Here is a 14281-nt window from a genome sequence, read left to right as displayed (position 1 = left end):
GGACTGAGGGAATGAATCAAAGTCTTTTGCGTGAAACCACCCGGACGCTGTAGTAGTGCCTCAGCTAGTACCCTGCGTTTGAACAGTCTGATTTATATTTTTGTCTCAGGATCACTGCTGAGCTCTTGTCTGTGTTTTCGTATTCAATGCCAGGGTTCGTACCCAGCGTCGTGCATGCTTTCTGTCTTTCTGCTTTGTGCACTCGCGTTGCCTCCGGCTGCGTTGGCATGTTTGAACCGACAGAGGCCATGTTGGAACGAAGCTCAGAAAAACGTCTGATGTGAAGCTGCAGGCTGGTGTGTGTGTGTTGTCTGTGTGTTTAGGGCTGCAGTTTGGGTGGAGAGCAGGGTGGGAAAACTACAAACCAGCACATAAAAGCTGGTAAATTTTGTTTTTGTGCTCTGCCAGCAGCCATGGCAGGTAACTGGCCCTTTGTTTGGACTTTTTTAACTCTCCAGAATTCATGTTGAGGGTCGTCTGGTGGCCTGATGCCCCTTCTTTTCCCTCTGCACTTTGTCTCTCCTTAAGAAATAAATAAAAACACAAACTTTAAAAAAAAGTTTTACTTTTGTTTTGCTGAACACTGCAGGTATTACAGTCCTTAATCTTCAGCTCTCAGAAATGTTTATGTATCTGGAGAAGTTGAATGCATAGAGCACTCCAATGGATTTCTGAAGTGATTTCTTGTCAGACTGGTTTAGGTGATGAACGCCCACTTTAATGTTTTGGATCTGACATCAAAGTCTGTCACTGTTCCAGTAAAGTATGTTGATTACCTCCGGGCCTGTCATTGTGCCGTTAAAGCCAGTGCGGTGGAATCCACAGGAGCCCACAGCATTTCTGCTACAACCCAAACAAATAATTAGAATGCAGCTTCCTCTAACAACGCAGTGATTCCTACAACCAGGGGTTCTCGAAGTTGCGGTTGTCAGTAGGTCTGTTAAAAGATTGTAGAGTAACTTAAATTAAAAAAAAAAAAAATTAGCAAGCAGTGAGGGCTAAACAGCCAAAAGTAATTAGTTAATCCATCCATGTAAGTTTTACTGCTTATCAGGGTCCAGGTGTCATTAATTTAATACATTTTATCATTAGGAATTCATCATACTTTGATTATTTTAAAATACATTTAATGTTGTATTAAATTTCATTGTTCAGTCATATTTTCCACCAGAGTCAGGTCTGTTTGAAGATTTCTGACCTGCCGATGTTGAACCCGGACTGTCTGTAACTCATTTCATTATGGGTATAGGGCATTTCATTATGAACAGTTTCCATTCATCAATGAAAAAAATAGACTGTATGACATAATTATGTTGATTTTCTCTTCACAGACGACGGTTGAAGACAATGAGAACTACGCAGCCATCATTGACAGTATCAACAGTGTCAGCAGATACGGTAGGTCAGCTTCTTTGTGTCCTGTTTGTTCTCTTGCTTCTTCTTCTTCTTTTGTGTTTATTCACGTTATATTGTCTGCGGTCCAGGAAAGAGCGCTGGGGTTTTGCCCTTCACCCTCCGAGGTCTCCTGCCGAACTACACAGACAAATATTTCATCTACAACGGCTCTCTGACCACGCCGCCCTGCAGCGAGATCGTGGAGTGGATCGTCTTCAAGAACACGGTGGCCATCTCTGACGAACAGGTAAGAAGTGTATTATGTTAGGTATTCATGTTCTAATTTGGACCATTTTGTTTTGCAAAGATTTACTTGGTTTTACTGAAAAATTGGTGTAAATGTAGAGTAAACAGGGGCCATAGAGGATGTTGTGCTCAATCAGTCAGTCACCTGATAAGATCAATGCAGATTTTAGATGACGATTTAAACGTTTACCTCTGTCATTAAAGAAGTGACCCTTCATTTGTGAAGTAGCATCATTATTTCCCCCAAAGCTCAACGATATCTTTAATTAATTAAAATGAAATAATTTCTTCTGATGTTAGTGGAGACGCTCTTCATGACTGACGATGTGGTTAAACTCCTGTAAAATACTGCTGAAAATCCTGAAACGTGTCAGATGAAACACACGTGGGGTCTAAAATGTGAGGCCATAAAAAACGTGTAGGATATTCAGACTTATAAACCAGGGCCGATTGAGCATTCCTAGCAACTGCGTCACCACATGACGAAAAAAATGTTGACAAAGATGGATTACCTGCACAATGTCAAAAAAATCCTCTGCTACATAGAATTAAAACGGGAACCAGAGGCTGCTAAAGCTAAACCTGAAAAACAGTCAGCAGTAATGGAAAGAATATGCACGGACAGAAACCATGCGTGACCACCCGTGTGGTCCTTTGAGAACCAGACGTCAGCTTTAGAGCTTTTGTTCAAGATGAAAAGACAAGAGACACGAATAGAGAAACGTCCGTAAACAACCTTTTAGAAACGTGTTCAAGGAGCTGAAAGGAGGAATTATCATACCAGAGCTCAGGAAACACTCGATGATGGGTGAGGCAGAGAAACAGCAGGCTGCTGTCAGCAATCCTGCAGAGAGTGTGTGTCAGTGTGTGTGTGACTGACTGCCCTCAGGCCAAACATGATTGACAGCCATACAGAGGCAGTCATTACATCAAACAAATATTGGCTCACAAAAGATCTTTACGGTATTTAAGCTGAAACACGCGGAGACACACACACACACACACACACACACACACACACACACACACACTTCAGCAAACATGAAAACACACACAAAAGCTTTTCTACAAAAAGGTTTCCATGTGACGCCCGCTGAGTCTCTGACATGATCTTCAACCACACACACTGACTCTGAACACACAGCTGTCATAAAGAAGGAACCCTCACACATGCACACACACACATTTGTCCTGCTACACTTGTGAAAACCCTTTACATGCAGACAACACACACTTTCTATACAGTTAGAAATGTACAACTTCTGTCATGACACTGTCAAATCAAAGGTGTGAAAACACCGTAACATAAAAGTACACGTTTTCATATTGTTTATTGTTTTTTTGTCTTTTTTATGAATCCTAATTACATGAAATAGGCTCTTCTTTTCTACACTTCCACTCATAAATACATCTATAAAACACATGTAATTCTATCAAAGAAAAAGATTAAGTCATCACAGCTGTGATAATGGAGGCAGATGTCCCTCTTCCACCTTGTATCTTAGCCGTTCCAGGACTTCCAGGGTTTCCAGGTCCCTCCAGACCTCTGTGACATGTCTCAGCCGGTCTACATTCCAGCTCAGCTCCGGCTGCCAGAGCTTAATAGTTTAAAGTCACGACTTTAACAAGCACAAATGGCCTTAATGGACTCGAAGCCTAACTCTGCTGCAGTGTCAACTGTGTGTGAGTCAGTTGATGAGTGTTGTGTAACCAGAGGGAAGTGACTCACCTGAGCAGGTACAGAGGCAGACCATTCACTTCGCCCTGCTCAGAGAACTGCTGTAGAGACGCTGAGAGTCATTCACCCGGACACGTTTGTCAGGTCTGACAGACACGGAGTATGTGTTTTATTTTTTGAAATTAATATCACATATATATGTTTTATATGGAAGTCATCATTTCATGGGAGGCCATGTTCTCAGATACGCACGTTGTAGTTGTCAGTTTATTAGATACACTCACTAAAACTGAAGCAGTCTAATGCAACAGTCCTGGAGAAAAACCTCTTCCATTAAGTTTTTTTTTTTTAATTAAGTAGCTTCAGTAGTTACAGGCAGCTGATTTCAATTCTTTTTTCTGCAGCTTAAAATTCAAGTGTTGTTGATAAAACATATTATTCTTCTTAGCCTTATCAAACGGTTGAGTAAAAAACTCATTTACTGTTTTCAGGACAGAAGCCACTGTAATCGCAACAACACTCACCTCCTCAATTGATAAGTCTAATAATCATTGTGATTGATATCAGGCTGCAGGTCACGTTTAGTTTTAGTTCCCTCAGTCTGACTCACCGCTGTTACTCAGAGTGTTGTTTGTTGACGTTGTTGTGTTATTGTGTCGCTGTGGCTCCTGTGTGCAGCTGGAGATGTTCTGCGAGGTGATGACGATGCAGCAGGCCGGATACGCGATGCTGATGGACTACCTGCAGAACAACTACAGGGAGCAGCAGCAGCAGTTCATGGGACAGGTGTTCTCCTCCTACACTGGCATCGAGGAGGTGCTCACACCAGGTACGTCTCCAAAGTCCTACACTTTTCCTGTCTGTGCTGTGAGTCTGTCACCAGCAACACAGGCTGCTGCCACGCTACAGGCCCCACGAGGCTGTAATGTTCATCAGAAAACAGCTGTGGATGGATGAAAAGTGCTGCATGTGCCCAGTACCCTCAGCCCTTCTTTGATGACATATTTTAACTGCAACAGCTCACAAACATCATGTATTGTGGGTAATGTAGGCAACAGGTTTTTGACAAGGAAGAAGAATGAATGGAATGAAAAAGATGATGTCTCTGCTTCTGCTGCATCGATTTTTATCCTTTCTACATTGAATACATATAAAATAAAAGACAAATACAAATATACAAATGTTAAGAATCGAAAAAATATTTTCATATCTTTTAGTGTAGTATAAATTCTGTTCAGCTCACTTGCTAAACCACCTTATGAACTCCACTGTGAAAAAGTTCTACACAGAGATATTCAGGTGATGAACAGTCTCATGAGCATTTCTGAGTCTCTGCTGTAGGACGACGCTCATTAATGTTCCTCATTAACACCACATCTCACCTGGCTCACCTCAGTTTGACTCCAGTATGAAAATACAGGTTCATGCTAATTAAGTAAAGTCTAAATGGATCAGACAAGTGATGGATAAAAAAAGAGATGAGAATAGAACCAGTGACCTAAATGAAATCTCAGTGACAGAGAGAAAGCGGGTCGACGTGGATAACCATTGATTTTCACGCTGCACGCTAGTTGTACTCGATAATTAGTAATGAAGTGTATTGATCAATGGTTTTTATGGAGGGCGAGTTCTGGTGGTAGAGACAAGGGGATCATTTGCTGTTTGAACTGAAGAGTATTTTAGTCTATAAACAACTCAGATGCTCCACTGTCAAAATTTACCTGCAAATATTGTTTGTAAGCCTGATTTTTATTGTCCCTGGAGACAGTTACAGTTTCAAAAGTTTACAAAAAGCGTATGTTATAGAAAAGTCATTTCTGGGAGTCATGGTTACGGATGCATTAATAGTGGACTGGGATCCCACTGAGAGTGCATGTGTACGAGGTCCATCACCACTGTCCACAGCACGACTTGGAAAAATTATGGTCATTTAATGTTGAAATGAGGAGCTAGATGTTCTGTGTGTTTAGATAAAAGAGGAATCCGAATGTAAAGAACATCTAACAGTGTTGAGGGTTTTTCTGGAGACTGCAGTGCGATTGCCTCTCATGCACTTTTAAATGTGGGTCTGTCTGTGAAGATGAGCTGATGCTTGTTAGTCCAAATGATTTTAATTATGGTTCATTTAACTACAGTCACTCAACGGTACAGTGAAACTGCCCTGAATCAAAGTTTCTGATGGGGTTTGTTCTCCTGGTTCGTTCTGCCCTCTAGTGGTTGAAGCCACCGATGTCACCCTCCTCCTTTAAACCCACTTAGTCTTTGTCAGTGTTAATAGTGGAGAACATGCGCCTCTGATTGCTGGTAAAACTGGTTTGTATATGCATGTTCACCACAGATTTTATTGCCTATATAGCAACTGACACATTACCTGACATTTTCACTCAGAGGATAAAGGTCAAAGGGTGAAGCTGGAGAGAGCAGAGGTTTTAGGTTCAGCTCAGAGATGCGTCGGTGTTTGGAAAGACAGAGCCTCCTCCTGTCTATTGTCATCGTTCCTCAGCCTGTTTTAATCTGTGTTAATCCCAGACCTCTGAGTGTCTGTCATCTGCATTATCTCTGCTCCTGTAATCTCAACTCTGACCCAGAATCACACTCAGGCTGCAGGAGATGACAGACAGGGATAACTTAATGAGCCTCCATCAGCCCCCATTTGACTTCTAACTCTTATTTGTCCTTTTCTAAATGACTGTTAAATAGTTTTCCTTATTAATTTCCTATTTCGGATTTGGATTTCCATGTCTGTGTGGTGTGTGGTAAGTGCAAGACAGGTTTGAGTAAATAGTTCAACAAACCAGAAGAAGCCAGAAAAAAGTCTTTATAGAATTATTTAAGCATTAATAATTTGTTGTTGTGTGTGTGTTTCTGTCAGTCTGCAGCTCAGAGCCCGAGAACATCCAGGCGGCGCCCTACAACCTCAGCAGCCTGCTGGTGACGTGGGAGCGGCCACGGGCGGTGTACGACACCAGCATCGAGAAATATTCTGTCAGCTACCGACTGGCTAACCTGGAAAATTCTGTCCCCTCTGAATACCTGACTGATGGAGACCAGGATGTGGTGAGAGAGAGAGAGTCCACGAGTATCATCTTATCAATAACCATTTCCTCAAAGTCAGCAGTCTACCACCTCTATCAAGCCTGAATTAGCAGCTCTGTCCAAGTTGCTCTCTGAATAGCATCAAGAATTATTGAGAAATACTGCTGGGAAAGCCCTGGAAAAATAATGTAATAGTAAAAAATAGTTCAGTCCTACTGGTTTTCCAACATACTTTCAAATTGTGAATTGTGAAACAGATATTAAACAGTATTCAGTGTAGGATTAAAAAGTCTTAAATTAAAAGTAAAAGTTTTAAATTTAACTCTGGAAATTGAACATCTTCCATTTATCACCATGCATCATCATTGCAATTTGATCTCATGTTTTTCAGTATGCTTTCACTTATTCTAGGTTACCATCACACCCAGTCCTCACCACACCCATGACACCATCCTTTCCATTAATGCTTGTGTCATTCCTTCTCCCACCACCAGGGAGCGATACTCGACGATCTGTTAGCCAACACCAGCTACATGGTCCAGGTGGTGGCAGTCTGCTCCAATGGTCTGTACGGACGTATGAGTGACCTGCTGACAGTCGACATGCCCGCCGACGACCCCGGTAAGAGTGACCGTGCACAAGTCCCGAGTGTAGAGTCCGGCCGATGAACTGAACAGATGTTTCCCACTATGCAGCAGTTGGATTGAAATATGGAGCAATACGACTTTTAAAAAGGATGGAAGCTAGTTCCCAACAGGAAAAAAACAAATCAATTATTGTAAAAAAAACAACAATCAAACAAACTCATGGTTTGTCAAAGTTATCAGTCAGAATTACAACATAGTCAAATTAATGGCGAAATAAGTTAAAATTATGAGATAGAATTTAATAAGTAGAATTTTTAGTGGAAGTGGTGAAGTAGTAACAAACAGTGAATCTTAATTTAGTATTAATTTATGTTAGAATATCTCGTAAATTTAGTTTGTAAAAAAATCTAAATTTTGACTTACTCTCATAATTCTAACTCTAAAGTCATAAATTTGACTTATCTTATTATTATGACTAAATATTGTATAGGTGTGTGAGTAAGTCAAAATTTAACTTTAAAATTTAGAAAATTTTGGCTTGTTAACTAATTCTGATTATTCTCATAATTGTGACACACAATGTTTAAATCTTGAAAAAAATCAACTTTGAATCATTTTGATTTCGTGTCTAGTAATTTTGACTTGAGTGTTTATATTCTTTTCCTGGTAAAATGGGCTTCTGGACAGTAATGCCAGAAAACAAAAACATCTCAGTAACCGAACACTTAGACCAACAGGCTTTACGTCCTCAGAATCCACTGAGAAAATGATTGTCAGTCTGGTCTCTGCGTGGCCAGTACAGGGCTAAGTCCAGGACGTATTTAACCTAGCTTAGCACAAAGACTGGAAGCAGGGGGAAACTGCTAGCCTTGCTACAATAAAAAGTGATAAATACACCTTGTACAAATTACCAATTCACTGTATGTGGAAACACAGTCACTGTCTGAATTGACAGGAGAGATTCATGCTAAAGGTTACTGTTAATGGTTCAGTTAAATTCACTTCTGCTTCCTTTTCTGGTCGATATGTTTTATCTCCAGCCTCATTTCTGTTGTTTTAGAAACATTTCCATCCTCCCACTCATCCTCCCTCTGAACCCTGAACAATGCTTTGTTGTTTTTCTGCCTCTTTATCTCACTCTTCGCCCTCCCTACGCTTCACTCTGGGGTATACTTACATTTTCTCGTTTGTGAGGATTTAATCACACACACATGTAGAGCTTTTGTTTGACTCATCTTTTCCTGTGTTTTTAACTGCTTCTCTGTGAACTCTTCAAATGTGTTGTCTCTACATTTTTCCACATTTCTACGACGAAAGAACACACTTGGTTTGGGGTCATTTCCTCTGTCTCTTCATGTCACATGGAAAGACAAAGTCTCATCTCTGTTTTGTCTTCATTTTGTGGCGTCTGTTCCTTCTGCATCTCACAGTAAGAGAAATGTTTGCATGTCTGCAGCAACATTTTGTGGATTGGAATGGCAATCACCATAACATTGTATTATAACTGAGATTTATATTAAATAAACTAAAATGTCTTGTTACAAAGAAAAAATAATCCCCTGCATCCTATTTCAGTGTCAGCTCGCATGAATGAGTGATATTCTGCAACGTTCAGTAAGTTTACGTGACTGATTGAATGTGAGACCATTGTCTGGTTAAGCTAACGGCACCTAAGCGGCACCTAACGTCCCACCTTAAAAAATTGATGTATTCTGGTTATAAACATGTTTGAAGTTTGTCATTCCACAAAGGTCATATTTTAAAAATAACAAACACAAGATACCATGATGGTAGTTGATAAAGGCTTCACTCAAAGTGGTTATATAATTATATAAAAATTATAAGGTTAGCTTAATGCTGCAGCAACTTGGCCACCTTAATAATAATAATAATAATAATAGCTAGGTTTATGTCTGTAACCGTTAGCCAATGGAACAGTTGGTTAATCCACAGAAAATATATTTTAAAATGTTTTAGGAAAAATTCTTCACATTTTCTTTTTTTTTTTTTTAATTTAAAGACTATTTTTTTCCTATCAGAGAACCTATTAAATACTTAGTTTAGATTTATCATTAATCATTGAGTAATTCCACATGAGCCCATAGATTAATCTTAGATTTGTAATTAAAACATGTTATGATTATATAATATTTTATAGAAAGAAATTGAATTCACTTGAATGGTAAAGTGGTCTCAGTCTTTTGGACCCCACTGTATATAATATATACTATATGTAAAGTGAAAAAAGTTATAATCAGTTAACTTTCTGTTGATTCCCAAATTAATTAATTGACTGATAAGTTCTAATTTCTAAATTAAATCTTCTTCATGTCATTCGGATTTTATTCATTCTTCTGAGCATCAGGAGCTTTCCACTGATAAATTTGTTTTCAAGCAAAATGTCCCTCAGTCTCCCCCCAAAAAACCCTCATCTCCTTCAAACCCAGTTCATTAAACTTGTAAAACCTCACCTCATGCTTCACAAACCAGTTTGATCTGGTCTCCATGATGTGTCACTTAGCCTCAGACAGGTAAGAGCCACACCTGCCCCTGACATGTCCACTGTGTGCTGTGCGTCTGAGCTCGGTCAACAAGTGGCATTTGCAAATAACCCTGTTTGTGAGTTTGTTTTATCCCTCTTTGGTGACAGATGGGCAGAGTTTGAATACCAACCAAAACTTTTAGATAATCAGAGGAAAGTAGTTAAAAGTTGTCTGGTCAAATTCCTGTCTTTGGCTCGTCTAGTTTTATAAGGAGGATGAAACAAAGTTTAGTTGCAAATGCTTTTTGCTCAAGGTTTTCTGTGTTTGCTTGTGTCTTTGGGGGAAACCCATGCATGAAAGTTCAAATTTGCCTGATGTGTTGCATGCAAGTGTTCATCCCCATTTGGTATTCTCGTGATCTTAAAGCCAAGACGCTGCTTAAAGTGGTGTGTACAAACTTTCCCTCTTGTCCACTTTCTCCATTTCACACATTTACATCCATCAAGAACTACACATTCACTTTCATATTTCCTTATCAAGTTTTTGTAGGTGTAACAACATGAAAATAGAGATTTATTTTAATTTCTGAAGTATTCGGAAACAGTGTCCTACATTTTTTTTCCTTTTCCTCTCCGTGATGTTCTCATCACATTGTTTTCAAATTGTTTTACCCTTTTGTCATGTCTGTTTTTTCATATTGTTTTTCCGGTACATTTGCCTACATACAAGTACACAACCATATGAAAACACAACATGAATACAACCCAGAGAACTGTAAAACCAAACTAGGCAAGAATTAGATTCTATAGCCCAGGAGGACATTTTGTAAGAGTTATTTTAGTCCTTGAGGAACTAATGATGCAACCTGTGCCTTTTTCCAGAAAATGCATTGGATCCAGTTTCAGATGAATTTGATGATGAGGTAAGGAAACTTTTTTCCTCAGAAAAATGCATGTTATTGTGTAGTTACAACTATTGCTGTTAGTCATTGCTGTCTTCCTGTCACCAACAGGACAGCTATGAACCCGATATGTCCTGGAATGTCCCAGCCGAGGATTATGATCCAACCTTGATTCCTGCAAATTCGCCGCAAACCACGACTTTTGGATCACCTCTTTTACCTCTACCTGGCATGAGAACCACAACAGTGGAGACGGGTCAGAGAAGAACCACCACTGATCCAGTTCCCACCGTCAGATCCACTCAGTCTGGCCAACTGAGTAACTCAGACGAGACAGCACACCGCAGTACCTCCACAGAGCCACCAGAGGTCACCCTGACACCAGAAACCAGAGGAGATGCTGACTTCAGTGGCAAAGCTCCCTCTACGCCCTTATACTTCGATACAAAGACGGACAGTGTCCTTGGAGGCATCATTCCAGAAGGTGGTGTTAATACCACTACTCCTACATTCACTGGTGACATGAGCAGCACAACAACATCATCATCCTTCATCCAGGCTGAGACTGACCAAGGCATGGGGAGTCCCATAAACGAAGACGCCACCCCTGAACGTGGAGGTCTTCCAGAAATCCACACTACGACCTCCCAGCCTTCCTCCTCGAGTGAAGCTGGTCCACGTAGTCCCACGAGTCCCAGCATGCCTAATTTTTCGCCCGGTACGACCTCTGTCAGGTTGAGTGATGTTCTCTTGCAGCCCGCAAAGCCAATGTCCAATGGTGAGCGCCCCTCTGTCCTCCCCTCTTCTTCCTCCTCCTCCTTCACCTCCTCCCCTCTTTGTGACACCATGGACCCCAACACTGCCCCCTCCACCTGCTTGCATGACCCTCCTTCCTCGTCTTGGCCTGTGTTGTCTGCCTCTGCAATGGACTCCCAGCATGCTGCTAATGTACGGCTGTCTAGCAAAGACCCAGCTTCTCCTTCAACCCACATGCTCACTGCCTCCACCCTGCCTCGCCTCCCTCACCCCTCGCACCCCCTGTCTGGTTGGGAGACTGACCCCGTCTTCCCCGGTGTCGAGTTTGATGATAGTGATAGCGATGGTGATTTGATGTCTGGGTCTTCGTCTTCGTCGGTTTCTTCAGGTGACCCCTTAGTGTTTAGCGATACCCCTCCTCTCCAAACAATGCCAGATTTGTCTGGCACCACCGTCGCTGCCGAGCTGTCTAAATCGTCCTGGGATCCGTCACTCTCAACAGTGTCTCTGTCTCTAAGCCCCACCCTTCAGCCTTCAGTTCTGCTTTCTAGTGACTTCACCCTCTCTGGCACAACACCGGGCTTATCCCACTCTTTCTTAGCAGGGTTTGAGGACTCAAGGTATGCTACAGGGAGCACTATAGAGTCTTTTCTCCCTGAAGTCAGCGGTGATGGATTTCCATTAGCTAGCAATGTGGACGCCATGTGTGGCTGTTCTCTGGAGCTATCGGCGTCCTCATCCTGGTTGCATGCCTCTCCTCATGTCCCCCTGCCATCTTCAGCCTGGGACTCTGCTAGCTTAGAACTTTACTCTAGTGTCGGCCTCCTTTCGGCTTCTGGTGTTGGTATAGATGACCTCTATTCTCTATCTGTGGTGGATTCTGATGGTCTGTCCTCAGACCAGCCTCTGCTCTCACATAGCGCTATCTCTCCCTCATCGTCCTCTCTATACTCCCACCTTGTCCAAGCCACCCACAGTGACCTGCCCGTTTCTGTTGCAGCCACAGCGTCTGGCGTCAGGGATTCCTGGTTCTCTGTGTCAAATGGGATCTCCACCCTCCCATCCTCACCCACAGCCTCCCCCTTCACCCCCACCCCAGAGGGACAGGTGTTAGACACTAGCAGCAGTGCCTCCGGGTCAGCCCTATTCCCTGATTCCCAGGAGGGCATAGATCAGGAGTGGGAAAGGGGTCAGAGCTCAGCCTCAGGAGAGAACGCACTCCCTTATTCAACCAAATTCACTAACACCATTCCCCCGTCTACAACCTTGGAGTCCGGCCAGAGCCCAGATGATTTAGACGAACGCTCCTCAGCATTCTATTTTGAAAGCGAGAGTGGCAGTGCCATTACCTCGGAGGTAGGAAGCACTGCAGCTCCAACCACTTTTACGGTAACCTCGACTTCACCCTGGTCGCTGGGTGGGGAGGAGGAGAGCGGCTCAGGGCAGGGTGAAAGCCTGTATGACAACGAGACGTCCTCTGACTTCAGTATCTCCGAGCGCACGGAAAAAGAGTTGGAGGAAGAGGATCCAGTCGCAGGTAAAAAAAAAAAAAAAAAGCTGCAAAATGCCAAGGGATCGGGAAAAGTTCTGGACATCCAAAAGATGACTAATCCACCATCTGTCAACAACAAAACTACATCTCTTTTTTTTTTTTTTTTTGTCTGTGAAAGCGAAAGTAGGAAAATTTGTCACAGTCACCAACAGGATCCCATAACGTCATTGAATCACTATCTTCATCATCATTTGAGGCTCTTTAATTTTAGCACCATTCACCCATCCGTTTCTAAACCGCTCATTCTCCTTATAAAGGGTGAAAACCTATCCCAGCATGCATCTGGTGGAATGTCTGGTAGGGAGACCATGTCAATCACAGAGTTCAGTGCTCTTTTCTACCTGCGTGTTTAGTTTCTCTAAAAAGTGAGGCAAGTACAAGCGACCATTTACCAGCAGTTTCTTCACTAATTTTAATGCCCTTATTATGTAAGAAAGTAAAAAAGAAATGTATCATTTCATCTTATTTATATATAAAAAAAATTGCATATTATGGTACATGGTTTGCAAGAGAGACCTGAGTCCAGCATGTAGAAAGAAAAACAAACATATCCAGAACAAAACAACAGCACCACTTCTTTATTCTGATTTAGTTATAGCAATTCAGTGTTTAAAGGAATTTAAAAAAGAAATACTATTTAAATGAGAAGGTGGGCATCATCCATTAAATGCTGCACTGTGATCTGTCCAGAGGATGCATGGTTAATGTATACCAAGAGAATATTTATAATCGCATTCACATAGTGATGTCAAAAAACTCAAATCTTATCTTATCTAAATCTCTATATGAGAAGTTCAGTTCCAACTTAGTGTCAGACAGAGATTCTGTCTAAATGTTACCGGACATGTCCAGCAGAGTGCAGCAGAGCTCTACTGTCTTCTATTGTTTCAGCCACCATCCACATCTACACTGTCTCTGACTACGCTTCAAATCTTCATTAAACAGATCAAATTCATGAAGCTTTCAGAGATAAATTTAATTAAAGATTGTCTAAAGTGTCTGATCGATCTGAATAAGACTGAATAAGACTCCTGCTATCAGTGTAATGGCAGCACAGATCCTGATGTGAGCGTTTTAAAGAATCATACAGGTGAATTTGCAAACTGTACCTCACTAACTTTAACATTAACTTTACTTCACAATACCTCTGGATGTTTTATTACATATGCAGTTTTAGATTGAAATCAATTTTTAGATTTGTAATCAACCGGGGAAGGTATATCTTAAATATTAAAGAGCATATTGTGGTGTTTTTGTATCATTAAGTACTCATTTTTGTGTATCCTTACACAAAAGTGAGTGTGGAAATTTAAAAGTTGCTGAAGGTAGAAAATCCATCACAGTCAAACACCTGCCTTTATGTTTTTGTGTAGTTACTTTAAAGTAGCACGATGATACTTCCTTAAATACTCTTTGAGTTGGCGTGTTCAAGGACGCTCAGAGTTTTGAGTGTTTTCATATTTTTATTTTTTCAATATTATGCATATTAATTTTTTACTGCTTGCTGTTTGGTCCTCTGCGCTGAATGCTATGCTTCTGGGCATGTTTTGATTGTCAGAGCATCTTTGAAAGCACAACATGACAAAGACTGAACTTTAATGAATGAAAATTAAACAGAGAATCATTCACTGTGATGGATTATCTGTC

At 41.3% G+C, this 14281-nt stretch overlaps 1 protein-coding gene across 5 annotated transcripts in view; it reads left to right on the top strand.

Annotated features, from left to right (window-relative positions):
• ptprz1a (protein tyrosine phosphatase receptor type Z1a) overlaps positions 1–14281 on the top strand; it is a 63296-nt gene that overhangs the window by 32747 nt on the left and 16268 nt on the right. Inside the window, exons 6-13 of one of the 5 annotated variants that reach the window (XM_041038878.1) lie at positions 1332–1398; positions 1485–1642; positions 3998–4148; positions 6192–6376; positions 6850–6976; positions 10307–10347; positions 10438–11044; positions 12083–12619. In XM_041038878.1, coding sequence (XP_040894812.1) covers positions 1332–1398; positions 1485–1642; positions 3998–4148; positions 6192–6376; positions 6850–6976; positions 10307–10347; positions 10438–11044; positions 12083–12619 — 1873 coding nt within the window. Of the gene's footprint in view, positions 1–1331; positions 1399–1484; positions 1643–3997; positions 4149–6191; positions 6377–6849; positions 6977–10306; positions 10348–10437; positions 12620–14281 lie in introns of all 5 variants that reach the window. The other 4 variants (XM_041038877.1, XM_041038876.1, XM_041038880.1 and 1 more) reach the window with 4 other exon arrangements.

Source organism: Toxotes jaculatrix, chromosome 5, assembly GCF_017976425.1.
Source record: "Toxotes jaculatrix isolate fToxJac2 chromosome 5, fToxJac2.pri, whole genome shotgun sequence".
Taxonomy (NCBI): domain Eukaryota; kingdom Metazoa; phylum Chordata; class Actinopteri; family Toxotidae; genus Toxotes; species Toxotes jaculatrix.
Note: the sequence above shows the minus strand (reverse complement) of the source record. Positions and strands in the feature narration are given on the sequence as shown.